The 27,978-nt window shown below is 57.0% G+C and overlaps 1 protein-coding gene across 1 annotated transcript; it reads right to left on the reverse strand.

The window, feature by feature from the left end:
• Positions 1-48: 48 nt before the first annotated feature.
• LOC129013197 (espin-like) lies at positions 49-27,904 on the reverse strand. Its single transcript, XM_063652123.1, has 11 exons — positions 27,579-27,904; positions 23,003-23,096; positions 22,511-22,704; positions 10,432-10,618; positions 9,832-10,269; positions 6,501-6,696; positions 5,258-5,529; positions 4,813-4,965; positions 1,990-2,191; positions 634-660; positions 49-334 (listed from the first exon to the last, which is right to left on the reverse strand). The coding sequence occupies exons 1-9, from the start codon at positions 27,902-27,904 to the stop codon at positions 2,102-2,104; spliced, it is 1,950 nt and encodes a 649-aa protein (XP_063508193.1). The 3' UTR covers positions 49-334; positions 634-660; positions 1,990-2,101.
• Between the last annotated feature and the right edge of the window lie 74 nt (positions 27,905-27,978).

The following is a 27,978-nucleotide window of genomic DNA, read 5'->3' on the forward strand; positions in this document are numbered from 1 at the left end:
ACCCCAGAGTGCAAGTACCCACCTGGTCCCCTCCCTCCCCACCACAGCCACAGACAGACGCACAAGCAGACACATTGGTTGCAAGCCGGGAGCACATTTATGGCAAAGCATGGCTCAGCTCTAGGGGAAAGCAGAGCCCTTACTAAGGCTACAGGAGGCACCCAGGAAGAAGGGCAGGCGGGTAATATGCAAACACCCAGGGCAGAGGGTGTATTTTCCGGCTTAGCCGGAGGAGGGGAATGGAGATTTGGAGAGAGAGGTCTCTTGAGCCCTGATGAAGGGGTCAGGTCTGGGAGGGAGGAATAAATGGGCCGACAGCTCTTGGATTCCCAGGCTGGAGATCCCAGAATGCAGTCACCGGGAGGAGAAGAGTAGGAGAAAGGGAAAATCGGTGTGGCTGGCTCATTTACGTAGGCAAAACCATCAGCCAGGCGCAGAATGCTTGGGTGCATATGTGGGTATGAGGATAGGTATGAGGTGCAAGGCCCCACCCACGCATCGAGGTTCTCTCGCCTGCCAGCCCCTGCCCCTGCCCTTTCCTCAAGTCTGGGCCCCTCCTGCCTTGCTTTTCCTGCCTCTTCCCCCCACCCCGTGCCTCAGCCTCAGCCAGGAGCCGCACATGCAACTACTCACTCTTGCTGTGCCTCAGGACTCTCACTTCTAGGGACCAAGAGGAGAGAAGTGACAGCAGAGTTAGGAGGGAGAGGGGGCCAGGATGAGACTGGGACAGCAGGGGACAGGGAGCGGGCCAGGGAGAACAGTAGTGGGGAAGTGGAGAAGAGAGGAGGAGCTTTTCTGCCCAACTGACCCTGGCTCAGGCTGCTCTGGGGCCCCATGAGGGTGGTCCATGGAGTTCCTGGCTTGGCTGGTGCCCCTGAGGGCTGGGCAGGGCCACCACTGGCTGTAGCCCCTAGCAAGGGCCTCCACCTTGGCACTGGGTTGGGATAGGGCACCCAGCCCTGGATGTGCTGGGTGGGGGTGTCTGGGGAAGCCCAGAGTGTATTTTTCTCCGCCCTTAAATCCAGCCCTGCTGCAGGCTGTGGAGGGAAGGAGAAGGAGGCTCAGCAGGTGCTGGACATGCTTCCATGGGCTCTGATCTGCAGGGGCTGGGGCTCCAATAGGAACTGTAGGGGGACAAGCTCTGCTCTGCACTCCTAGTCAGGGAGATGAAACTTTGGGGGTGCCACTAAGCATGATCTCTGCCCTGAGTGGCTGGGAAGGGAGCACCACATCTGGGCACCCTGTCCTGGGCCTTCTAGGTGTCCTGGCAGGGGGACACTGTCCCACCCTATAGAAAAGAAGCCCAGGAATCCTGCACCAGTCTAGCTCTTAAAAAAGGATGCCTAGGGAAGTCACCCGGGAGGGAGGGGGAAACATGGTGGGTCACAGCTTTGCCCCCATAGCGAGGCTCTGGCTGGCCCAGGGCCCCTGGCAGGAACTGGCTAGGAAGAGTTCCTGGCATATCTAAGAAGGTTTCAGGTCTGTGCTGCTTGGAAAGACAAGAGAAAGACGTGGAGAGAGAAATAGAGGCTCAGGATAGACGGGGCAAGGGGAAGGGTGGCCAGCTGTGGGGCCTCTCTGAAGCTGGTTCTACATCAAGTGTCCCTCCATTACCAGCTCATCAGAAACACCAGCACCAGCTCATGGGAAATACCAGCGCCAGAGCTGGAAGGCCCTTTCTAGCCGGTGGGAGGCAGGCCCAGAGAGGGGAGGGGACTTGCCCAGGCCACACAGCTAGGGGGTGGGAGGCAGGCCCAGATTGGGGAAGGGACTTGCCCCAGGCCTTGCAGCCCGGTCCTGCTTTGGCAGGACCTCAAGCAACCCAGAGCCCTCTCTTAGGGTCAAGTACTCAATGGGGTAGGGGTGGCCGGAAGACATGTAGAAGAGGAAGGACCGGGGCAGTGACAGCTGGGGAGGGGGCGGTGTCTAGATTTCCCTCCCCTTTCAGGGCTAGCGCCACCCCCCACCCCTCAACCTGCCCCTACTCACGGCCTGTGGACGAGGAGGAGCGGCGCTGCCAGCAGACAGGGCCAGCGCCCTCCAGGGGCAGAGGCGGGACCACCGACGGCGAACTCCTGGCCTGGGGCAGGGGCGGCGGCGGTTATGGCGGCGGGGGCGGCGGGGGCAACTCCCTGGACGCCTTGGGGTCCGCGGCGCAGCCGTTAGGCACGTGGTTCCCAGGGAGTTCCGCCTGCGGGGATGAAGGTGGGGGCTCAGCTCCCAGCTTAGGGAGAGGCGCAGGGTTCGGGGTCACATCTGGCCGGGGGCGGATGCAGAGCCGCGGCCAGGTGTGGTAGAGTAGTTGGCGCCCCTGTAGCATCCGCGACGGCTGCGCCGCCTGCGGGGGAGCGGAGGGGCCTTCGAGTGAGCTGCGGGCAGCCGGCGGGCGCGGGCTGGCGGGCACGAACCTCCTCGCTGTGCGCCATGCCCGGGCGTGGGACCAGCGTCTCGCCCGGGCAGCGGCCCAGCTGCCGGTAGTAGTCCCCCGTGCTGAGCTGCTTGCTGAAGGCGCGGGGCTTGCGGCTGGAATCCTGCCTCCGCAGCCCGTCCTGGCCGTGACCGATGGGGCTCGGGCACCTGCCCGGTAGGCTCCCCCACGTCTCCCCGCCCAGCTCTTCACCTCCTGGGGACTCGCGGCCAGCGGCCGTCGGGGGGTGCAGCAGCCGACTTCCTAGACCCCCTGTTCTCACGGTGGGCAGCGGGCGAGGTTCATGGGGGCCTCGGCGGAAGGGCAGGCTCCACCCGCCTTACAGGGAGGGGTTCTGGGCACAGGCCAAGGGGCACAGGGGCCCCCACTGAGGCCAGAAGGGGCGGGCCCAGGGGCGGGGTGGCCCAGCCCCGAGGCCAGGGGGAGCTAGAGAAGGGGCACCTCCCAGCTGAGCCTTCACTAGGCTCTCGGCTGCACTCCACTCTCGGCTGTCAGAAGGACTGCGGGTCCCCAGGGCTCCGCGGAGCCCTGTCTTTCGGGGGTCCCGGGCCGGAGGGAGCCCCCTCCAGAGCCTGTGCTCTCCGAGGCTCCGGCTTGCTCCGGACCCCGGTTGCCCGTCCGGGGGCTGCTCCTACCTGCCACGGTGCTGGTGGCCCTCCCTGTGCACCTGGCGGCGGGGGCGGCAGGACCTGACACCTGCGTTACCTGATACTTCCTCTCAAGTTACAGACGCCCGCGCACAGCCAACCTATGGGCTCCGACGGCCTGACATCACCCGGTGCCCGCTAATCCCAGGCCGAACCCCGCCAGCCGTCGCGGATGCCACGGGGGCGCCAACTACTCTGCCACACCTGGCCTTGGCTCTGCACCCGCCCCCGGCCAGATGTGACCCCGCCCCCTGCGCCTCTCCCTAAGCTGGGAGCTGAGCCCCCACCTTCATCCCCGCCCGAGACGGGAGAGGGCTGACCGTGGGCAGAGGGGGCCTCTCATAGTTGGCTCCTGGCTCCGTGTCGCGTCCCCACCCTTCCCCTCCTGCATCTGGAAACCATCGCCATCCACGAAAGCGACACCGACACCCGCGCTCAAGCCTCGGATTTCAGGGGCCGTAAGGCGGGATCCGGTGACAGCGCCGCTTCCCGCCCCGTCGCAGCCGCCCCCAACTAGGCCCAGCTCAGTGAGGGAGAGTGAGGCGGCCGGGCCAAAGACTGAGTGACCGGGTGGGGGCTGTCCCCTGCCCCACTCTCCAGCCCACGCGTCCCTGCGGTGGCCTCAGACCCTTCACCCCGCCCGACCTGGCTCACGTTGCAGGAAACGCGACACCGCAGGATTTGTTTTCGGGGCCAACCCGCCCGCTCCGCGCCCCCTGCAGCCCGGAGGCTCCGACGCCACGACCCTGCTCCCGCCAGCGGTCAGGCACCCGCGCGGGAGGCGCCGCGGCGACACAAAGAGCCCTTTGTAGAGCTTCCCCGCCCGGGCCCTGGCGCCTGCGGCCCAGCACGCGCACAGCCAGGAGAGACGCACACAGACGGGAGGGGCACACACAGCTGGGAGGGACGCACACAGCCGGGAGGAGGCTCACACAGCCAGGAGGGGACCACGCAGACCTGGCACTTGGGCTCAGCGGTGGAGACGGGGCACTGGCTGGGCCACCTGTCCTGTGGATTTGGGCGGGGCCCACAGTCTGTGCTGGGAGCTCAGCGATTCCAGGGCCCCTGCAGCCCTACCCGCCCGGCCCCCTCTGCCTCCCAGAGATGAAAGGGGAAGCCACTGTGGGAGCTTGGTCTAAGGTGGCATGAAGAGGGCAGCTACTGGAGCTGGCCTGCAGGTTCGGTGTCCCTCCCATGCCTCCCTTGCCCACTGGTCTTGTGACCTGAGTCACCTTGTATGAATTGGCCCTGGGGTGGCTTTGCCTTGGGCTTCAGAGAGAACTGCAAGGTCCCAGGCTCCAGCAGGACCCCAGGGAGCTGCCACACCACATCTGGCCACCTGTGACCTCAGGCTGTCCCCTCACCTCTTAGACCATCCTTGCTTTGTTCCTGTGGCCAGAACGCCAGTGTTCCCCAGGGCACCCTGCCCAGGATACCCAGAATTGCTCAGACCAGACCTCTGCCCCAACCCTTGCTCCAGAGCCTCAGCCAGGCGGCTGCAGGCCCCAGACATCCCTTGGCGCCTCACACTCCACCTGCCCACACTGGCCTCATCCTCTCCACACAGGCTCGCTTCCCTCCAGGGCTCCCAGCTCAGGCCTGGCCCTTTCCCCCAGGAGCTCAAGCCCTAAACTGCAACCAGCCACAGCTTCACTTCCTCCCAGCCCCCACTGCCGGTAGGCGCCCAGCCCTGCTAGGGCCTGCTCACCTTCCCGCCACCCTCCTTCCAGCCCTTACCTCCACAGCCATGCCACTGGCACCTTCCACCTGGCAGCCACCTCCCTTGGGTGACACTCTCCGACTGAGCCTGGGGCTGTGGGGGCTGGGGGCATGCTTGGGGAGGGGCAGTCTCCATGCATTCTCTGTCAACTCCATGACAACCCGGCCACTCTGTGCAAGAGGTGGCACAGGCTCAGTTCCTGGGGAGGCACAGCTGTCTGGACCTGCGTCCTTCACCCCCCAGCTCCCATGGAGGGCAGTGACCTGCTCTTACTCTCCTCCCAGTCCAGTGTCCAGCCCTGATGCCTCGTGGGACTCGCCAGGAGCTTTGACTCTTGAACATGCCATGGACTCAGGGACCCCCCACCCTCTGCCCACTAGTGAGGCCAGGCCTTTGGCCTCACTGGCCCCCATCAGCCCAGTCCCCCTGCTGGGAGGCAGGCAGGGGTTGAGGGCTCACTACCTCCTTCTTGAGGGCCTCTGTCTCCACGTGGCGGAGTTTGTTCTTGGTCTGCATGTAGATGTCAGCTGCCTGTGGTCCCACAGGAGGCTTGGGAGCTGGGTAGCCAGGTGGGGGTGGGGGCAGTTGGGTGCCTGGGGGTGGGGATGGTAGGGGGAAGCTGGGTGGGGGTGGTGGGGGTGTGGGCTTCCCAATCGTGCCCCGAGGCAGGCCCAGCTCCGCGTTCAGCATGTCCATGTAGCTCTGTGTGTCTGCAGCTCTAGTGTTGGAAAGGCCTGGGGAGGCAGAAGGAAGGGCCAGATTTGGGAGCATGCAGACAGGCTGTCCCCCAAGACTGAGACTCTCCACCACCTGGAAACAACTTGCCGAGTGCCAAGGTGGGCTCTGGGTACGACTTGGTACACCTGCTGTGGCCCCTGGCATTGCTGGGCTTCCTCTCCCTGGCCCTGCCCTGCCCCAGCCCAGCACTTATTGGGGGAAGACCAGGCACTCCAGTTTGGAGGGGAAGCACTGGAGGCTTTGGTGTGTCTAGAGGGCAGGGTCACCTGTAAGGGGAGTGTCTACTCCTTGGGCGTATGGATGGCCACATCCAATCTTTGCAGGGCACCCCTGCCAGGTCTGGAGGCCACCATCTGGCGGCGTGAAGCAGGCATTGCAAGTGGACGGACGCCCATGCTCAGGGCATGGTCAGGGTGTGTGTACACACAAGCCTGCAGTCTGCCGAGGCGATTGTGCATTTGTGTATGTTTGAGTGTGTACGCATTTGTGCACATGCTTCTTTGTATTAACGAATGTGTGTGCATTGCTCTGTGGACATGGTTGTGTGTGTGTGTGCATATCTGTAGTATGGAAATAGAGCATTGTGTGCTTCTGTTAAGGTGGGTGTGTGCGGATATTAGCATGGCTCTGTATGTGTGTTCATATCTGTATGCTGTATGTACACATGTACAAGTGTGTGCTTTTGTGTGTGAGTAGCTAAGAATATTGAATGGTGGGCGGCACACGTGGATTTTGTGGGTGGGGAGAGTACATGTGGATGTACATGTATGTTTGTGATGAGCACACACAAGTATGAGTGACATCTGTCTCTCACCAGAAAGGGTGTCACCTCCCCATGTTTAAAAGCAAGTGATGAGGGTGGTCTCCGATATTGGCTGTGGCAGGCTGGCCCAAGGCCAACCCTCACAGCCCAGTAGTCTGGCTTCAGTCTGCTCTCCCTCCCCCTCTTCCTCCTGGGCACACTCACCACGTGGAGGGTGCTGGCCCTTGATGCTGGAGTGGCTGGAGGAGCAGGAGTCGTAGTTGGAGAGGGTGCTGGTGGGCGAGCTGAGGTCAAAGTTCAGAGGCTGGACCATGGTGTTGGGTGAGGACATGCCTGAATTCGGCTGCTTCACCTCCAGCTCCACGGATGGATCCCGGGAGAGCACGCGGTGCTCCACGCTCTGAAGGGGCGGCAGGGAGGCCATGAAGGCAACAGCACCCCAAGATGCGTTGCTCTCCAGGCCAGGGTCCTACTCAGCCATGCCTTCCCCATGGGATCTTGGCCAAGCCACACCCCTCTCTGGGGTCTCTTCCCCATCACTAGAGGGTCTCTCAGGTTCCTCCAGGTTAAGATTCAAGCCCAGCCCTGCCAGGCAGCAGGACCCAGGTTCCTGGGAAACTCCCTCCCCTGGCTCCTCCCTGATTAGGAGGGTAGAGAGATCAACGAGGAGGGGGCCTTGAGCTGCACCCCAAGGGGAGAACTGCCAGGAGATCTGCCTTCTCCCTCACGGATCGGCAGAGGCTCCATGGGGAGGGGCACAGCACAGGCCCATCCCTAGTTACCTGGCTGGCAAGCCGGCTCTCCCCGCTGGACCTGGGACCTGGGGCAGACTCCCAACACCAGCCCGGCCTGTCTCCTGATGGGGACCTTTGGGTAAGGGTGGGGCCTGGATGGCCAGCTGAGCAGTGATGGGCAGCCAGAGCTCAGGCTGCCAGGCCTGCTATTCCCCCGCCCTGCCCGGTCTGTGCGTCTGACCACAGGCCTGTCCCCTCCCGGTGCAGAGGGGGCTGTGGTGGGGGCCCTGCTTACATTGCCCATGCTGCCCCTGCTGCCGGCAAGCCCGCTTGCTCCGCTGCCTCCTGCCCAGACCTGCACCTCCTTGCCCCGTGCCCCCTCCCTGCCTAAGAAGTGTCACAAGCCCCCTGGGAGAGAGAGGCAGGCCTGGCAGCAGGTAACGGCTTGGCGGCCGCGCTCATTGGCCCCGTAATTAGGGGCTCTGCGGGAGTGTTTGCCTTTTCTGGGCCAGCGTCTTCTGTGGTTTGGATCTGTCCCTGCCGCAGCTGGTCCTGCTTGAGTGAGGGGACCAGGGCACACACACCCCACCCATTCCAGGGGACCAGGCCCTGCTACCTACTGCAGGAGTCAGGGGAGCCATAGGAGGTGGCGTGGGCAGCACCCAAAGGTGCTCTTTACCTGGGCAACAGCAGTGGGTGCTGAGGGCACCAAGCCCTGACCCCTGTAGACAGCAGATAAGAGGCTGGGACACAGCAGGTGTACTGCGCCTGGCCTGAGCCACCCAGCTCTGCAGTCTGGGACAGTGGCTTCAAACTTCCCCTCCCCAACTTACTAGCTATTTTGGGCGAGTCACCTATGCTTTTTGTGCCTAAGTTTCTTTATCTGCAAATGGGGGTAACAGCACTACTTGCTCTGCTGAGCTCCAGGACATGGCGCCCAGTAAATGCCATACCGTCAACTTTTTTTTTTTTTTTAGACGGAGTTTCGTTCTTGTTGCCCAGGCTGGAGTGCAGTGGCCCGGTCTCGGCTCACTGCAACCTCGACCTCCTGAGATAAAGCAATTCTCCTGCCTCAGCCTCCCAAGTAGTTGGAATGACAGGCGACCGCCACCACACCCAGCTAATTTTTGTATTTTTGGTAGAGATGGGGTTTCATCATGTTGACCAGGCTGGTCTTGAACCCTGACTTCAGGTGATCCACCTGCCTCAGCTTCTCAAAGTGCAGGCATGAGCCACCACACTCGGCCTGTCAACTTTTTTATTTTATTTTATTTTTAGACGGAGTCTTGCCCTGTCACCAGGCTGGAGTGCAGTGGCATGATCTTGGCTTACTGCAACCTCCACCTCCTGGGTTCAAGCGATTCTCCTGCCTCAGCCTCCCGAGTAGCTGGGACTACAAGCGTGTGCTACCACACCTGGCTAATTTTTTTTTTTTTTTGTATTTTTAGTAGATACGGGGTTTCGCCATGTTGGCCAGGATAGTCTTGACCTACTGACCTCGTGATCTGCCAGCCTCGGCCTCCCAAAGTTCTGGGATTACAGGCATGAGCCACAGTGCCTGGCCTGAGCCACTGCACCCAGCCAACTATTTTTTTAATGTACTGTGAAGGGTAACTGAGATTACACCTTTAAGGCACTCGGCAGGGTACCTGCCTAAGTCAGAATCCAATGAATAGTGTTTGCTGTCCTATGACCACTAGCAGCTGCATCCAGAGAGGCCCTCAGGTGCCCTGGACTCTGGTGCCACCCCCCACGGTCCCTCAACAGAGTCACAGACTCTCTTAACTGAAGGGGATCCACCATTGATGCAGAAATGCCCTTCCCGGTGTCCATTCCGGCTTATATACCCTAGTGACAGAGTGCTCACTACCTGCTGGGCCATTCATTCTCTTTCAGAGACTCTTTCTTGGGGGGAAGTTCATCCTCAGGCCCACCTGCAGCCTCTGGCCTCTGGGCCTTGCTGTGTTCTGCAGCTCCCAGAGCCAGGACCATCCCCCTGTGCTGGCAGGGAGGGCAGATGGACAGACAGTGCTCAGAGCACAGACCATCTGCCTTCTTCTCTCCGGGCCTCATTTCACAGCCCCTCCACGGCCAGGCTGCCCCATGGAGTTGGTCCGCATCCTTTTGGGGTTGGCTGCGAGGCCCACTCTCTTCCCTGCCTATTGCCTCAAAGCAGGCATTGTACCAGATGGTGCAGAGCCCTCACTTGGAGACATCCACAGCTGAGTTCAAGTCCCAGTAGGTCACTTCGTGGCTGTCTCACCATAATAACATAATTTTAAAAGAGTAGCATGGGTTTCCAGTTATGACCCAGCCATGAAGTCAGCAAATATATGATGCAGGGGCCGAGAGGTGGCTCCTGGTCAGGCCATCAAGGTAGGTTCTCCACTCTGCCACTTACTGGTGATGGGATCCTGGTGCCCAGCAGACTCACTTTATCCATATGTGGAACGGGACACTTACACTCTCTTCTGCAGAGGGTGGCTGTGAGTTATACCCAAGCTAATGTCTATGGGTAGGTGAATGAGCCTGCCTGTTCCCAATGGGGCCTGTCTGGTGATTTCTCCAGCCTTACCCCTTGGGGTGACCCTGTTCTTCCCTGTTCTCTTTCCATTAACCTTTGTGCCTCTACTCCCTCAGTCCCCAGTAGGCAGTGGTTCTAGGCTGAGAGGTCGTGTGGGGTAGCGGGCTTCACGTCCCTGAACCTCAGCTTCCTCCTTGGTAAAAGGGGTGACGACACCCACCACTGGAGTGGAGGGGCGAGAAGAGAGAATGCGACAGGAGCAGCGCAGGGATCGTACCAGTTTCTCCACCGTGCGCAGGTAGCGGGTGCAGTGGCCGTGGCCGTTGAAGTCCGACAGGTCGGCGGCCGTGTACCCGTCGCGGTCGCGGACGTCCAGCTCCGCGCAGTTCACTACCAGGATCTGGCAGCACTGCGGGGCACGCAGTAAGGACCCGGCCGCGGCCGCGAGCTGGGACCCCCGCGCCCAGGCAGGGCCATGCCGAGAGCGCCGTGCCAGCAGAGGGCGCGCGCCCCCACCCCGGCCCGAGCTGACCTCTAGCTCCCCGTTCTCGGCGGCGTCGTGCGGCGGGGTCCCGCCCCACAGGTCAGCCGAGATCTCCCCGCCGTGCAGCAGCAGCCAGCTGAGCACCTTGGTGTGGCCGCGGCTCGCCGCGAAGTGCATGGCGGTGGCGCAGTCTTTGTCCTGCTCCCACAGGCTCACGTCCGTGCAGCTCACCTGGGCGGGAGGGCCGGGGAGAGGGGGCGGGGGCTGGGGGCCAGGCTCCTGCAGGCCTGGTCCCCGGTCCCCCGCCCCACCCCGATGACCCCGCTCCCTCCACTCCCCGCCCTGCCGGCTCCGCCCTGCCTCCCCTCCCCCCGGCCCGGGACCGGAGCTCACCAACCACACGATGACCGGGCTGTGGCCCATCTGCGCCCCGGCGTGCAGTGGGGTCATGCCGTCGTGGGCGCGCGCGTGCGGGTCTCCGCCGCATTCCTGCACCAGGTACTGCGTCACCTCCAGGTGGCCCTCCTGGCACGCCAGGTACAGGGGCGTGGCACCGTTTTTGGTTTGGGCATTCACTCCCCTGCAGAGACACAGCGCCCACCGTGGGCTTTCAGAGCCTCACCCCCTCCGAGGCCTCCTCACCCGCCCCCCGTCCCCTCCCGGGGAGCCCTGGACGTCAGAGAGAGTGGGTGGGAGAGGGCTCTGTCACCAGCCTGCTGCAGCCAGGGGGGCGCCCCCTGGACTGAGTCCTGAGCCACCCTCCCTCAGAGGCCCCTGAGGGCGTCCCACCCAGCACTGCCCTGCCCTCAGTCCCACTTTTTTTTTTTTTTTTTTTGAGAAGTCTATCTCTGTCACCCAGGCTGGAGTGCAGTGGCTGGATCTTGGCTCACTGCAACCTCTGCCTCCCGGGTTCAAGCGATTCTTCTGCCTCAGCCTCCTGAGTAGCTGGGATTACAGGCATGCGCCACCACGCCCCGCTAATCTTTTGTAGTTTTAGTAGAGACAGGGTTTCACCATGTTGACCAGGCTGGTCTCGAACTCCTGACCTCGTGATCCGCCCGCCTCAGCCTCCCAAAGTGCTGGGATTACAGAGCCACCGCGCCCAGCCTCGGTCCCACTTTTTAACCGAGGTCTACAAAGATGTGAGCTGGCCTCTCCTCCCCTCTCACCCACTGTCACCATGAGTCCCCACACCTGCTATGTCTGACCTCTATCCCTTTCATCGTGTGCCCCCTCCATCTGGAATGTCCTTCCATCCTCCTCCCTCTTGAGGACTGAGTACCCATCCCTCCTCCGTGAGGGCCACCCTGAGTTATTTCCCCCTTGCTGGCCTCCCCCACACTGCCCAGGGCCACTATGAGCATGACCTGTCATGCTTGGTCGACCATAACTGACTTTGACCTTTGCCTCCCCCAGAAGACTGAGTTCCCAGAGTGCAGGTGGTAAGGGTTGCCAGACAAAATGCAGTTCACACGGTTCAATCTGAATTTCGGATAAATAGATAATGCTTTAGTATTCTATATCCCAAATATTGCCTGGGACATACTTACACTAAAATAAAACTTGTTTATCTGAGATTCAAAGCTAGTCAAACGTCCTGGGTTTTGTTGTTGCTGTTTTTGTTAATGTGGCAGCCTTCTGGATGTCCGCTATGTACTGAATGCTTCTGCTGTGCTAGCTCTGGGCTACGGCACTAGCAAGCATGTTCTTTTTTTATTTTTATTTTTGAGACGGAGTCTTGCTCTGTCATCCAGGCTGGAATGCAGTGGTGCAATCTCAGCTCACTGCAACCTCTGCCTCCTGGGTTCAAGCCATTCTCCTGCCTGAGCCTCCCAAGCAGCTGGGACTACAGGCATGTGCCACCACGCCTGGCTAATTTTTGTATTTTTAGTAGAAACCCAGTTTTGCCATCTTGGCCAGGCTGGTCTCGAACTCCTGAGCTCAAGTGATCCGCCTGTTTCGGCCTCCCAAAGTGCTGGGTTTACAGTTGTGAGACATCGCGCCCAGCCATCAACTATTACTGTGATCATCAACTGAGATTACACTGGTAAGGGACCTAGCAGGGGACCTGCCAGAATCAGAATCAATCAATGGTGCAGCTGCAGCTGGGGAGGCTCACAGGTGGGGCTGAGACTCTGTGCCATCACCCATAGTCCCACAACAGAGGCACAGACTCAGCTCTGTCCTCGGTCACACAGCTGGTAAGTGGCATTTGAACACCCATCTGTCTCTGCATGCAGGGCCTGGCTGGCAATAAGGGCATGCAGGGAGTGAAGAGATGGAATGTGTCTCAGGGGCTTCTCCTAGGGCCTAGTTTTTGGCTGTCACTGTCCCTTATCCTTGCTCTGCCAGCCCAGAGGGGGCCTAACTGGGGAACAGCAGAGCTGTCCTGGCTGCTGGGCTGCTGGGTGTGAACAGCCAAGGGTGCAGTTACCAGCGAAGGACACTAGATAGAGCCACAGCCTAACCCCAGAGCCAGGAGAAGTTCCAGGTTGGGGGCTGCGACCTATTGGGTTCCAGTTCACCTTTTGTGCCTAGGACGCCAATTCTTCACAGGACTTCACATCCTGCCCATCTACCTCCCCCAGTCTTTCACCCCCAGATCAACCACATGCTCCACCCCGCATTCATCCCTCACCCACCCATCCAGCTGCGCATCCACTTGTTGCCTGCCCATCAACCTGCACCAGGCTACCCCACTTTTTCCACCCACCCTCTTGTTCCCAACATGACTTAGCCCCTCTTCTGACCCCTGTCACGTGTGCCCTCTCCCTCCCTCTCACACATATCCTAAGCCCCTCCCAGCTGACATCTCTCTGTCCCTAAAGCCCTGGTTCTGTGTCCACTTCCCTGACTCCTGAGACCCCAAGGCTGACTCTGACTGAGACCCCTGACTCTGCAGCCCCCATGGACCCCCACTCACTGATTTCTCCTCCCTCCCCACTCCCTAGACACAGGGATGCCATTTGCTGGGGCTGATGCTGAGCCGGGCACTTCATGATGGTGCGGGGAGCAGGCACCATGCCTGGTGATCCAGAGGGGGTCCCGTCGACACAGATGAGGGAGACAGAAGACCCAGCTATGTATCTATGTTCAGAAACATGCTGGCTCATGGCTGCCAGCCTCCACACCCCAGTGCCAGTGTCACCCCCACGCACATGCTGGTGCATCAGGAACAGGCTGTTTAATATTTCATGACCGACACTCAGCGGCCTAAATTATTCACCCGGTAACCAAGGCACAGTGAGTGCAGGGTGTTGGGGATCGGGGGCTGGTAGGGGCCCCCTGGGTTGTTTCTGCAGAGGCCCACGGCAGTGTGCACAGCTGGTGGGGGGCCAGACCTGCAGTGAGCTCTGCTCTCCCAGCACTCCCCACTTGGCAGAGATCCATGACCCAGGGGTGTCCAGCCAGCCGGAGAAGGTTTGAGAAGCTGGCGTCAAGCAGGATCTGAGCAGCAGGGGGCAGTGGTATCCACAGCCTCCTGCAGGGCCGCTGGCTGGCACTCCCAGCCCAAGTTCCTGGCACAGAATGAGCCCTCAGTAAGTGCTGGAGCGCATCACCATTCTCATTAGTATTTCACCATCTGCACTCTTGCACCGCATTATGGAGCCAGAGACTCCAGCCTGGAATATCCCAGAACACGGGGCAGATATGCTGATGGGCTGGGTGGGAGGGGGTCCTGGCTCAACATCCCCTTCTGCCTTGGCCTGAGGACAAGAAGAACAATGGGCACTCTCACAGTCACTGGGGAGTATTACAAAGATATGGATGGGCATAAGGACCAAAATGAAATTCCCATCACACACCTGGAATCCAAGCACCTTGGGAGGCCAAAGCAGGAGGACTGCCTGAGCCTAGGAGTTCGAGACCAGCCTGGGCAACATAGGGAGACCTCCCTCTCTACAAACAATACAAAAATGAGCCAGGTGTGTTGGTGCACACCTGTAGTCCCAGCCACTCAGGAGGCTGAGGAGGGAGGATCACTTGAGTCCAGAAAGTTGAGGCTGCAGGGAACTATGATCATACCACTACACTCCAGTCTGGGTGTCAGAGCAAGATCCTGTCTCTAAAATAAATAAATAAATGAGAAAATAAAATCCCCATCACTGGAGAGAGGAATTAATAAAAGTAATAATAGTAAATAATAGTGATAGCAGCCACCATTTACTGAATGATTACTCTGTCTCAAGCACTGTGATGAGTACAACACACACGTTCTCTCAGCTGGTCCTTGTAACAACCCCACAGGACAGGTATTAGCAGTGTTCTCCTGGTACAGATGAGGAAACTGAGACACAGAGAGTTAAGATCACTCTGTGAGAAAGAGGCAGAGCCCCGATTTGAGGCTGCATCTGATGCAGAGCCTGCTTCTGACTCCAAATGTGCCACGTCTACACCGCTTCTGCTCTTGGTCGGTCTGTCCCTCTGCCTCCCTCCCTCCCACCGCACAGACCACTGCCCTTCCCCACTGACCTCACTGCTGGGAACTCAGGAACACTCTTTGACAGCTGCTGGGGCACAGCCCCGCAGGAGGACCTGGCTCGAGTCCCGTGCCTTTGAGCTGTGCCACAGTCTTGCTTCTTGTCTCTTTGTGTTCCCAAACCCATCCATGAAATGGGGGCAACAGTTGTCATTCTGACCTTGTGTGGAGTGCCTGAGAAGTGCTTGCAGAGCCCTGAGCACAGGCCTGGTGCCTGGTGCACAGCCATTGCTGAACTTTAGGATCCTTCCCTGTGCCTGGGAGGACCAGCTGCCAGGGGGGTCTATGGCTGGCCTGGGGTGTCCAGGTCCTGCCAAGTATGGGCCAGGCTAGGCATCATTTCTGCTGTGGGGAACACTACCTAGAGGGGAGAGGATGGGTCTTGGGGGAGACGTCTGACTCCCAGACCCTTGCCAGCTCTAGCCCCGACCACAGTGACAGCTGCAGAAAAATGCTCGCAGACCAAGGCCTTGCCCTTTGCCCTGGCTTTGACCCAAACCCTCTTTGTAGATCAGACACTCCCTGGCAATGATCATAGAAATCATGATTTGTTTTCTTTCTCCTGGGAACAAAGATGCTATGGACAAACTGTAACTATTCATCAGGTCACCTCTGATTACACAAAAGAAACATGGGTCGCCCGTGTGGGCTGTGGGAATCTCCGGTGGAGACTGGTGCCAGCTGACTGCCAACACCGCCGCAGGGAGTGAGCTGCCCATGGAGCCAGACTCGGGCTGCAGAATGATCCCCGCAGCCCTCCCCACTGCCAGTAATGCCTCCCCAGAGGGAGGCCAGGAAGAGGCTGTCCCTCCGAGGATCAGTCCGGTTGCGGCCTGTGACTGCCTTGAATTGAAATTCACGGAGCCTTTGGTGGCTCTACGGCTCTCGGTGTCCTCCAGTCAAACTTCCTGGCCTGTGTTAAAAGCTTCCCCAGTAGGCCTGGCCCAGGGAGGAAATACAGCCCTGATGTGAGAAAGGTTCTACACCCCAGCCCTTCAGCTAGCATGGAGTAGTTCCAGAAGCCTACAGTTGCCTGCAACTCTCCCAGCCTCCCAGGTCTTCCTCCTGGCCCGTAACTAGGCCAAATTTGATCCCACCTGAGGCCTCTACACCTCCCCACATCACTGCCAGTTCCATCACGGCAGGGCTGCGAGGCCGACCCTCTTTTCATTAGGGTCTCAGCTCTCCTCTCCTCAAAGATGCCTGGCTTCCCTGACCCCTCAACTTAAAGAACCATCTCCATCGCTTCCTACCAAACTGCTCATTTCACTATATAGCACTTGTCACTCCTGAATTATCTCGTTCTCCTATTCCTCAGACCCAAACACACGTGGATAGAAGAATGTGTGGCTGACATGATGACAGGCCAGGCAGTTGGGTGCACCCAGTTGCTGTTTGTCGAATGAATAAATATGAGAAGGGACATCCAGGCCAGGAGTAGGGGATGTCTCTTCACTCATGGCCTCAGCCTGGTAGGGCAGGTTGGGTCCACTTGCCAGATAGGCTCGGGAATGCCCAGAGGGGAGTTTCGTCTAGGGTCACATGCAATCAGCTGCAGGAGGAGTGGACAAGTCCCTGGATTCCATGCCGCACTCATTCAGCAGATGTTTACTGGAGTCAGGCTCTGGGCATACAGAGCCGGGAACGCAAAGCCCCTGGCCTCATTAGTCCGGGACAGATGCGATGAAAACACGCATCTGTCTGTGTGATGCAGGGCCTGGCCAGAAATCTGGAAATGCAGGGAGTGAAGAGATGGAATGTGTCTCAGGGGCTTCTCGTAGGGGTTAGCTTTCGGCTGTCACACAGGATGCACACAGAATGCAAAGCCAGGCGACCATAGGGCAGCTGGGAGGCCAGGTGCAGTGGCTTATGCCTGTAACCCCAGTACTTTGGGAGGCCGAGGTGGGTGGATCACTTGAGTTCAGGACTTTGAGACCAGCCTGGCCAACATGGTGAAACCCCATCTCTATTAATAATACAAAAATTAGCCAGGTGTGGTGCCATATGCACCTATAATCCTGGCTACTTGGGAGGCTAAGGCAGGAGAATCACCTGAACCTGGGAGGTGGAGGTTACAGAGAGCTGTGCCACTGCACTCCAGCCTGGGCGATAGAGCAAGACTCAAGTCTCAAAGAAAAAGGGAGGCAGGGAACAAGGCCAGTGGGAGAGTGAGTGGGCATCATGGGCGTGGGTGACAGTTTCAGCGAGGCTCAGGGTTGGCCTTGCTGAGGTGAGGTCTGGGCAAAGACTTGGAGGAAGGCAGAGAGCAGGCGGGGATCTCTGATCCCTGCAGAGGGATCAGCCTCTGTGAAGGCAGGGGCGCTGGCCTGTTGGAGGGGACCACAGCCCGGAGGAGGGACAGCCTCTGGGCCATTGTAAGGAAGTGAGCAGCCTTCATTGTAAGGAAGTGAAGCAGGCTTCAGTGGCCAGAAGCCTGTGATGGGATGTGCTCTTTTTTTTTTTTGAAACGGAGTCTTGCTCTGTTGCCCAAGCTGGAATGCAGTGGTGCTATCTCAGCTCACTGTAACTGCTGCCTCCCAGGTTCAAGTGATTCTCATGCCTCAGCCTCCCAAGTAGCTGGGACTACAGGCGGGAGCCACCACAGCTGGCTAACTTTTTTCCCCGAGATGGAGTCTTGCTCTGTCGCCCAGGCTGGAGTGCAGTGGCACGATCTTGGTTCACTGCAACCTCCACATTCTGGGTTCAGGCAATTCTCCTGCCTCAGCCTCCCGAGTAGCTGGGATTACAGACACCCACCACCATGCCCAGCTAATTTTTCTATTTTTTAGTAGAGACGGGGTTTCACCATATTGGCCAGGCTGGTCTCAAATTCCTGACCTTGTGATCCGCCCGCCTCAGCTTCCCAAAGTACAGGGATTACAGGCATGAGCCACTGCACCAGACCAGGAATTGCATTGTCTTCTCTTTTCTTTTCTTTTTCTTTTTTTTTTTTTTTTTGAGACGGAGTCTCGCTCTTTTGCCCAGGCTGGAGTAGAGCGGCACAATCTTGGCTCACTGCAACCTCCGCCTCCCGGGTTCCAACAATTCTCCTGCCTCAGCCTCCAGAGTAGCTGGGACTACAGCCACGTGACACCACACCCGGCTAATGTTTGTATTTGTAGTAGAGACGGGGTTTCTCCATGTTAGCCAGGCTGGTCTCGAACTCCTGACCTCGTGTTCTGCCCACCTCAGCCTCCCAAAGTGCTGGGATTACAGGTGTGAGCCACCGCGCCTAGCAGGACTTGTGTTTTCAAAGGCTGCGGGTAGACATGGACGGGTGAAGGCCAGGGCCTTTCAGGCTTACTGAGGACTTCCCCTTTTCCGTTCTGTAGTGCACAGCCTCATGGAGCCTGGCTGCTCCCATGGCCCAGCTGAGCCCAAGGGGTTCAGGTAGCCCCCACGTGAGGCAGAAAGGGGGTTTCTCAGAAGCCCTGGGACTCCCCAGCAGCATGCTGCTTACAAAGCCCCAGGGCCCAAGGCTCAGCTCTCCCCCTTAGAAGGGTAGGGCAGGGGCACTAGCCCCGGTTACATGACAGCTGGGACCAGGAGCTGCTGGTGGAGACACGAGATGGTCTCCTGCTGTGAGGGGCTTCTCCGGACTCCACCAGGCCCTTCCTTTCCCAGAGCCTCCACGTGGGTCAGGGGGTCAAGGACAGCAGCCACCTCCTCAGTGTGGACACAGGCCCCGCCCCCACTACCTGCTGCCAGGTGAACTGACAAACACCAAGGGTAGATCTGGGGCTGGTGATTAAAAAGGAATGAGCCCCCACGGCCTGTGGCAGAATCAGGGACCACCCCAGGCAGAGCCTCCAGCCTTCTACGGGGGAGAGTTGAGCCCTGGGCCCTGGGGCTCTCTAAGCTGAGAGTTGCTGGGGCTTCCCAAGAAACTCCCTTTCTGTCCCAGGTGGGGGTTGCCTGAACCCCTGGGCCATGGGAGCAGCCAGACTCCGTGAAGCTTTGCACAAAGGAAGGGAAAAGGGGAAGTCTCCAGTGGACTTGAAAGGCCCTGAGTGATTAGGACCTGGACCAGGAGTGGGCAAGAGACCCAGAGAGGAGGTACAGCCTGCTCAAGGCCACACAGCAAGCCAGTGGTGACCACAGCTGGTGAATCAGCCTCTCTAAAACACCATTTCTGTACCCGTCAGCTCCACGAGGCAGGGACGTTTGTCTGGTTCACCAGCATATCACTGGCATTTAGAATATTGCCTGGCACATAGAAGATGCTCAATAAACATTAGTTGAATGAGTCCATCTGTAAAATGGGCTGATTACATAGCTACTGCTCGGGGTGGTTGTGTGGCTCAGATGACACTGGGTGGTGCCAGACCCCCAGAAGATACTCAGCACTAGATTATTTTTCTTTTCTTTCTTTTCCTTCCTTCCTTTCTTTCATTCATTCTCTTTTTTTTTTTTTTTTTTTTTTTTTTTTTTTTTGACAGAGTCTGCTCTGTTGCCCAGGCTGGAATGCAATAGCATGATCTGGGCTCACTGCAACCTCTGCCTCCCTGGTTCAAGCGATTCTCCTGCCTCAGCCTCCCAAGTAGCTGGGATTGATTACAGGCATGTGCCACCTGTACAGGCATAGCCCAGCCACACACCCAGCTAATTTTTGTATTTTTGGTAGAGACGGGGTTTCACCATGTTGGTCAGGCTGGTCTTGAACTCTTGACCTGAGGTGATCCACCTGCCTCGGCCTCCCAAAGTGCTGGGATTACAGGCGTGAGCCACCGTACCCAGCCCCAGGTACTTTCCAATCCCATTCCAGTCTAGTCTGGTCAGGGGTAGGGGAGGCTTTGGGGGAAGGAGGCACCTGCTGAAGTTGATAAAATCTCTGGGCTAACTGGTTTTCCAGCTTGCTGTGACTGGCAGCGCCCATGAGCCCAGGGGAAGAGCGTGGAGCCTCCTCACTCCCCAGCCTGGAAGCTCAAGCCTCAGGGTCCCATCTGATCCCCGGCTCCCTGACCCCCACAGCCCTGCCCAGCTGCTCAGGCTCTGGGGCAGCCAGAAGCAGGTGTGAGGGGGGAAGAGTGAGCTCCTGGGCTCCAGGACCCTCCTGGGAGGGTGGCCACCGGCCTTGGGGCCACCTGCTCTTTGCCCCTCCTCACTCTGCCCTGATTGGGGGTCTGGACCCCTTGTTCCCCTCCATCAGCCACTGGAGCTCCTGCCGGGAGGGCCAACCCTCCCAACTCAATCTCCCTGAGACCCAGGGCCTGGGACTTGCCCAGCCCAGCTCCTGCAAGCCCCATGCCTCCCAACTGAGAGATCCCTTTGCTTTTTCTTTTTTTTTTTCCCCCTTGAGATGGAGTTTCACTCTTGTTGCCCAGGCTGAAGTGCAATGGCGCGATCTTGGCTCACTGCAACCTCCGTCTGCCGGGTTCAAGCGATTGTCCTGCCTCAGCCTCCTGAGTAGCTGGGATTACAGGCATGTGCCACCATGCCTGGCTAATTTTGTATGAGAGATCCCTTTTCTACAAGGGCTCAGAGGGAGGGTCCCACGTGGCAGCAGCCCCTGAGGTCACTGTGACAAGTCTTCTGCTTCTGGGAAGACTTGGTCCCATGAACGGGATAGACGGGAAGGTGTGGGGGACGTGCAGGACATTCCTGCAATCTCAAGCGCTTTCTATTATAACACCCCAAGGTGTAGCTCTGGAATTAGTTGAGCTTCCCCGAGGCTGTCCAGCCTTCCAGCTCCTCTGCAGCATGTCACTTCCATGTCCCACGGCCACCCACAGCCTCCCTGGGCAGGATTGAGTTTCCCACCAGCAGGTCTGGGAGCCCTTCCTTCCTCAGCACTCACCCACGCGCCAGCGAGAGAGCTAAGCCTTGTGAATAATTCACAGTGATTCACAGCAGGCCCCAGAGGCTCACAAGAGCATGAAGCTGGGCCACCTGGGTCCCCTGGGTCCCCTGATTGGGGCCTGTGGCCTGGGGCAGCTCAAGCCTCTGCCCTCCCCAGCTTCCAGCCCTCATATCCACAGCCTCGGTGAGCAGGAATCCCTACCCCCAAGATAGGAGGTTAAGTGGGTATCCCAGCCCCCAACCCCAATTCCCAGCTGCCTCTCCTGCATGAGCCCAGCATGGCAACCAGACAAAGACACCTTCTTATCAGTCGAGTCACATGCTGCTGTGGGGAACGGAGCCCAAGCCCTCTGTCCACCTCCCCGAGATTCATGGTGACTCCTGGGGGGCTGGCAGCTCGTCATTCCAGGCCATCTGGCCACTGAGTCGGCACCAGCGCTCAATCACACACAGCACCTGGCATGGCCTGGGAGGGGGTCAGGGTTCCCCAGCCCCAGAGCCCTGGAGGGCGTTCCACAGCACAACCAGTCTTCCTAACACCTGGGATCCAGCCCACGGAGGGATCGTGGCTTCTCAGTGAGGAAGGCTCGGGGGCTGGCGGGCCCCACCAGCACTTGCAGAAGGCGGGCTCAGCGTCTTCCAGTTCACACTTGGGCCATATTGGTCCCGCAATCAGGGGAACCTGCCCCTCTCAAGACCTGTCCTTCTCCTCTGCTTGAAGTGGGGGTGTGGGACAGGTGCATCAGAATCACCGCTGTGAGGATGGGGCCATGTCCCAGGTGTGGCTCCCAGGCCCCAACCTGGAGAGTCTAACTCAGGAATCTGGGACAGCCTCCAAGAGGTGCTGACAGGAGCCAGTTGGAACCCTCTACTCAAGGGTCCCTGGGGCCCTCTTAGTCTAAATCCCACTGACTTTGACATGATCCAAACCCTAGTTTGTTTGGAAGCAGTGAATTCGTACCAAAGCGGCCACCAAGAAGGCCTGGCAGGGCTGGTTGTGAGGCGCCCCCTCCTCAGGGTGCCGCCTGTTGGGTCTCCCACTAACCAAACCAGGGAGCCCCTTCTTAGCAAGGATGGAACCAGGCCCAGCTCCCCTGTCCTTGGCCGAGGGGACCACTGGAGCCCAGCCTGGTTGGTCCTAGGGCCACCCTACATCCACGCCAGTGTGCCTGGGCCCAAGAGGCTGCAGCCCTGGCCACCTTGCCACATGGCCATATGGCCAGAACTGGCCTCCAGCTTGCTCCCTCGTGGCCAGGGGCCCTGCAGGCACACCCAGAAACTGACCAGTGGTGGGGACAGGCCAGTCCCTCTCACCTCGTAGCTGCTCACATCCTAAGGCTGGGTCCACATTCACATTTACATCTCAGGCTCCCACTTAGACTAAAGAGGGTTACCCATCAGAGCACCCCACTCCCTGCTCAGACCCCTGTGGCATCTGACACCCTACCCTCTCAGACAGGGCCTGGGCAGCTTTTCCCAGGATCCCTGCCTCCCCAGGCGCACCTAAGACTTGAGTCCCTCCCTCCCTCCCCAAGACTCACACATGCTCCCTGCTCTGTACGACCCCCCACCCCACCCGGGGGAGCTCCCAGACCACTCCCCAGGAGGTTTGGGATCCCTGTGCTTCCCTTGGTAGAGGGAACGGGCTGAGGGGCCACAGGAGATAACAAGTTGCTCTCTGGATGGCCTCCAGCCAGGGGCTCTGGGGTCAGGAGGTGGGGTGGGTGTCTGGGAGGGGTCTTTCTCCCTTAACTGCTTGGTAACTAATGGGGTTCCCTTTCTGCCTGTTTGACTAGGGCCTAGGAGGTGCTCCTGCCCTTGCTGCCTCCAACTCCATTCTGAACAGTCTTGCAAATGAGCACAGCCTAAGCCAGACAGAGCCCCTGTGGCGGAAGCAGCCCAAGGGGAACAGGTGACCTTGACCTGTGTGCGCAGCCTCCCATGTCCAGCTGCGTGCGGCCGGGCAGCTGAGGATGCTGGGAGCACCTGCTTGCAAGGCTCTGGGGGCAGCCCCAGAAGGGGTTTTCCAGGAGGGGAAAATTTCACGTTGAGTGGGAGCCATTTCTCTGGCCCCAGGATGGCCACTGGAGGGATTGTTGCCCTGGAGTGCCAGAGAGGCGTGGAAAATCCCAGGCCTCCCCAAAAGCCCTGGCCCGGCCCACCCAGGGGACCCCTTAAGAGGGGTGATCTTACTCAGGGTAGTGCCCGACGAGAAGCCTCAGGGAGGGGAAGTCTCCTTTGGTGGCAGCGTAGTGGATAGACAGGGCACCCATGTCTGTGGCCATGGTGGGGTCCCCACCGCCAAGATGCAAGAGCCAGTTCACCACCTCGGGGTGGCCGAAGTGGGCAGCCAGATGCAAGACTGTGGCACCAGAATTGTCTTTGTCCTGTGGGAGGAGAGCCAGTTCAAGTCCTAAAGCCTGTTGCTGCCCCGCCCCTGGCTTGGGCCACTCCCAGACTCCCACAGGCCTGGAAGGTAGCTCTGTGCTCTCTGTCTTCCCTGGAGGGATTGGCCAGGCCTCACTCAGCAATGGTTTTTTTGGGTCAAGCGGATCCCAGGTTTGAGTCCTGCTTCTGTCCTTGGGCAACTAATTGGCCCTCTCTGAACCGTAGCCAATAGGCAGCACCGTGCAGGGCTTTCAGAGGCTGCAGGTCCTGACTGCGAGCTGCCTATGTGACAGGCACCTGGTTGTCACAGCAGGAGACTGGCTCCATGCCCAGGGCCACAGCCCTGACTCCCAGGGGCTCAGGGAATGCCGGAAGGAGTGACACAGGGTTACTGGGGTGGGCAGGGCCAGGAAGGGGGGCTGTGGGGCTGTACCAAGCTAGCATCAGGATTAGGAGGCAGCCCCTGCATCCAACACTCACCCCCTCTCTCTCCACCCTTCCTAGGTGTCACATGGGAACAGAGACCTCTACCTTGGTGCGCCTCCAGCAACCCAACCTCAGTGCCTTAGTCAGGCAATAAGGGCCCTGGGGACTGGTTTGGGTGGGAAGGACACACCAAATGAGCAGGAGGAATTTCCCCATAGAGACGAAGAGAATCCAGAGATGGTGAGGGAGAAAAGCACATAAGAAATTAAAAACAAATGCAAACAAACGAGGTTGAAACAGGGCTGGAGGGTGTGAATGTGGTGATTCTTCTCTTCTTGAGGAGACAGGGTCCTGTGAGTTTTATCACAAGTCGGGACGCTTCATCAGCTCTGCAACACTTGAGTCCTGGATGGCAGGAGTTGATGGCTTAAGATATCTGGGCGCAAAGCCTGAGGCCCTGCCTGTAACTCCGACTCTCTCAAGGGCAGCTGAGAGGGAGGACTCGGCACTGGGGAAAGAGTCAGCAGACCCAGTCACAGAATTAGAATAAGGTGGAGCTACACAGGGAAGAGAACACCAACTATTTCTTTTTTTTTTTTTTTTTGAGATGGAGTCCAGCTCTGTCGCCCAGGCTGGAGTGCAGTGGCGCGATCTCGGCTCACTGCAAGCTCCACCTCGCGGGTTCATGCCTTTCTCCTGCCTCAGCCTCCCGAGTACCTGGGACTACAGGTGCCCGCCACCATGCCCGGCTAATTTTTTTGTTTGTTTGTTTGTTTTGTATTTTTAGTAGAGACGGGCTTTCACCATGTTAGCCAGGATGGTCTCGATCTCCTGACCTCGTGATCTGCCCGCCTCAGCCTCCCAAAGTGCCGGGATCACAGGCATGAGCCAGCACGCCCTGCCAACACCAACTATTTCATCGGCAGTAGAAGAATCACACTCTGCAGCTACTGAGAGGTGGAGGTGAAGCCACCCTGCCAAGCAGCCAACCTCACTTTTTGGTTATTATCCTTGTGCCGATGCTGCCAGACAAACTCTCTCTACAAATCTCAGCATGTGGAGGAAACAGAGGCAGGAACAATTGCCCAGCACCTTTCTATTTCTCGAGGACACTCTTGAAGTTATTCATCAATGTTTTAATTAAAGCAGATCTTATGGCTTTTCCTCAAATGGGAATTTGTTAACTTTTAGACTTTGTTATTGTTCATTTTGGGCTTATCTTTGGTCTTTTCCTGCACTCTTAAAAGGGTGGAAATCAAAATCTGAGTATGATAATCTACTTATCATATGACTAATTACTTCAGTACAAGGAGTTCCTGCCTGTCTGTCCAATATTAATCTTACTACGTCCCAATGTCACATTGGCTTCTTTATCTTCTCAGTGGCAGCATTTGGAGTCTTAGTTAACTTAGGGTCAATTTCCACCTCTGAATTTTCCACCCCTCCCCCACAGCTGTTTCTGGGTCATGTTGTTTTCTTTTATCTCTATAAATATTGTCACTTGTAATTGTCACTTATATATTCATTCTGGCTATACTGAATCATTCCCCAATTATCCAAGTCATCCAAATATTCGATGTGCATTTCCACAAATCATGTAGTGGCCCCCTGATTGGTGATGATTTGTAGAATTAATTATATGCTTTAGATCTCCATTCAGGTCACCAATACATTGAACAGAGCAGGGCCCTGAACAGCTTATATGGATCAATGATTGACAGAGCTGATGGGGTTGGTGCAAAGCCACTGACTTTTGCTATTCCCCATAACAAAGTATGTTCAAATCTAGGTCACAGGTTTGTGGTAGGGTTGATTCACAGTATACATGTGCAATGGTGTTCAGTAGCATAGCAGTTGAGGTTGTGAAGACATGTGCACCCAGGTCAAAGAAGAAAGATCCTTAGACAAAGCCACTCAATTCCCAGGCACCCAATCTTCCTTGGGCTTTGTGAGCCTGAGATTTGACAGGCTCTTGGGAGTGTCTGTCTCTAAGACTCTGTTGGCAGGCTTAATCAGGCTGATGGCCATCTCCATATGTGCCCCCCAGCATTTGTGACAAAATAAAGGAAGGGGGACCCAATAAAACTACTTCTGAAAGCTTATGATCCCACCCCTCATTTAAACTGTGTGATGTTGTCATTGCCAAGTAACTTAACTAAAACACACTTTGCCGTTAGTCTTGAGTGTAGACACAGCATTATTCTTTTCTAGGCCTTAAGGGTTCCTTCTGCTTAATAATGTCTAACTTTCATGAAGTTTACCCATTATTAAAGTGCCTTCTGAATATATATTTATCTTGTTCTATTGGTTTCAATCTACCTATTTTCTTTAAAAAGAAAAAATTATGAACCACGAATGTTAACACCAGAAAAACCTTAAGGTACATCTGATCTAATTTCCCACTTTAAAGTGAGAAAATCAAACATTGTCTAGGGGTCTGATTTTTCCCCAGGCTAATTTGGGTTTTCATATTTCCATCTCAAAGTGGACTTTCTTTGGCTAACTTTAAGTTTTAAACGTAAAGGCCTGAAAAGTAACTCAGGATCTAACTTTTTCATTAGTTTTGATCATGTATGAAAGCAAATATTTCTTTCTCCCAAATGAAACTCCCGGGCTTCCAGTATTTGTAGTGATAGTGTGAATCCATTAGGTCTATTTTTAATTATATCTCTCTTATTGGTTATTTTTTTCACATTTCCTAACTCATTTGTGATATTGCTTCCATATAATTCAACTTTTTGTGCGCTGGGTTCCCATTTGCCCCACAAAGGCCTATGTGCAAATCTGATATCCTGTTTGAATGACATTGTTTTGTTTTTACCTTATTTCTTCCTATCTTTCACAATAATGTTGTCAGTTCTCAACATTGAGGCATTAAAAATGAGCTTTTCTCAAATGTTCAGCATCATTAATCATTAGAGGAATGCAAATTAAAACCATAATGAGTATCATCTCACACCTGTTAGAGTGGCATTTGTCAAAAACGTGAATGATGTGTTAGACATAATGCAGAGAAAAGGGAACACACACATTGTGAATAGGTATGTAAATTAGTACAGCTGGTGTGGAAAACAGTATGGAGCTTCCTCAAAAAACCAAAAATAGAATCTACCCTATGATCCAGTAACCCTATTTCTGGGTACATATCCAAGAGAAGCTTCAGAGAATGCTTTGTTGGCTTTTCTGGAACCCGGCAGGGCTCAAGTGTGTGGGGATGCGCTCTGTGAGCCTGTTTCCTCCGCTGTGAGGACTCCTCCCGCTCCTGTAGGAAAAGGCAATGCCCCTTTTGTCTTGTCCATGTGGGACTCCAAAGGGTCTAGACGCGACAGAAAGGCGGCGAATCCTCTCAGAGTGGCCAGGGGAAGAGATAGAATATGGGAATGGGGCAGTAGAGGGGTGGGATTTCATGACATTTCCTGATTTAAGGCTATGAAGTAGGCCTCTTTTGGAGCTCGGCCCTCCAGTCGCTGGTGAGGGTAACATCCCACCAGTCTCTGGTGAGGTCCAGTCGCCTCCCCCAACTGCATTTAAAGCCAAAAGCAGAACTAGGCCAGCACTGCGGCCTGGCGTCCAGTGACCAAGCGGTCTGCATATTCCCCAGGGTGGAAGCACTGGGACTTCAGGTTTGAAGGCAATGCGGTCACCACTGCAATAAGAAAAGCAACTAGGTAAAATAGCACCTTCTTCTCCAAACTTTTGAGACACTCTTGCTCTGTCGTCCAGGCTGGAGTGCAGTGGCGCGATCTCGGCTCACTGCGACCTCTGCCTCCCGGGTTCAAGCGATTCTCCTGCCTCAGCCTCCCAAAAAGCTAATTTTTGGCATTAAGAGAGAGAGAGGGAAGGCGGGGCGGGGGAGAGAGAGATTGATTTTAATGTCTTCAAGCAAAAAGAGACTTTCTGCCTGTTGGCCATCTGCTGCGAGGTGAACGTGAAAATCCATCCTGACGCTTTCTGTGAAAACCGCCTTTATCTCTTCGTCCCTCTTAGGTTAAAATGCGCACTCCAAAACCTTATTGAACAGAACAATTACAAAAAGCACAAATAAGACGTTTCAGTTTTGTAAAGGGTAAAATGAAACTGCCCTTCAAGAAGAATCAGAAGACCGACGAGGGAGAGAGGAGCGATCGTGAAATCTAAGTGGGCTTCCCCTGGGTCTTCCAGGGTTTTATACTCGGCCTCATGAAGGCGTGGCTTGGCCTGAGTTGATGTGCCCGTATTTTTAAACAGCCAAGTGCCCTGAGACACAGCCTTTGCTACGGTACCTGCTAGAATTTGAAAGTGTGATTAACTATTACTTACATTGAGTGGGACAGACTAAGAGACAGCAGCAGTGAAGGATGCCCTTTGGGAGGAAGACGTCGAGGCGCTGAGGCCAAAGGGTCCGCAAGGAAAGAGCGCGCAGCCCGCGCCCCTTGGCCTGCGGAAGGGAGGGCAAGGAGGGTCTTACGGTTCCTGGGAGGACGGGAAGAGCCAAGAGCTCTGACAGCTGGCGCGGGGGAAAAGGCTCCGAGGCGGGGTCCCCATCCCTAGAAGGGCAGCGTCCACACTCCTGCGAGGCACGGGGCGCCCGGGGCTCCGACGCTCAAAGCCCGCCGGCTCCTGCAGCTTCTGGGAGCCAAGAGTGTCAGCCGGGAGGATCCCGCACAGGGCGCTTAGTTCTGGAACTGGATACCCAGGGGAGGATGCGGGATCCTGAAGCCCGGGTGTGGGTCCCCATGGTGTTCCTGTTGGGGGTAGCTGCGGAACGCTAAGCCTGGGCCTATTGGGAGCCATAGTCTTCTTGATGGCTGGTGCTTATTGGGCTTTTTTCAGTCGAATTTCAAAATGCAGTTGAATTTCTTACTTTG

The sequence above is a fragment of the Pongo pygmaeus genome, chromosome 15 (genome assembly GCF_028885625.2).
Source record: "Pongo pygmaeus isolate AG05252 chromosome 15, NHGRI_mPonPyg2-v2.0_pri, whole genome shotgun sequence".
Classification (NCBI taxonomy): domain Eukaryota; kingdom Metazoa; phylum Chordata; class Mammalia; order Primates; family Hominidae; genus Pongo; species Pongo pygmaeus.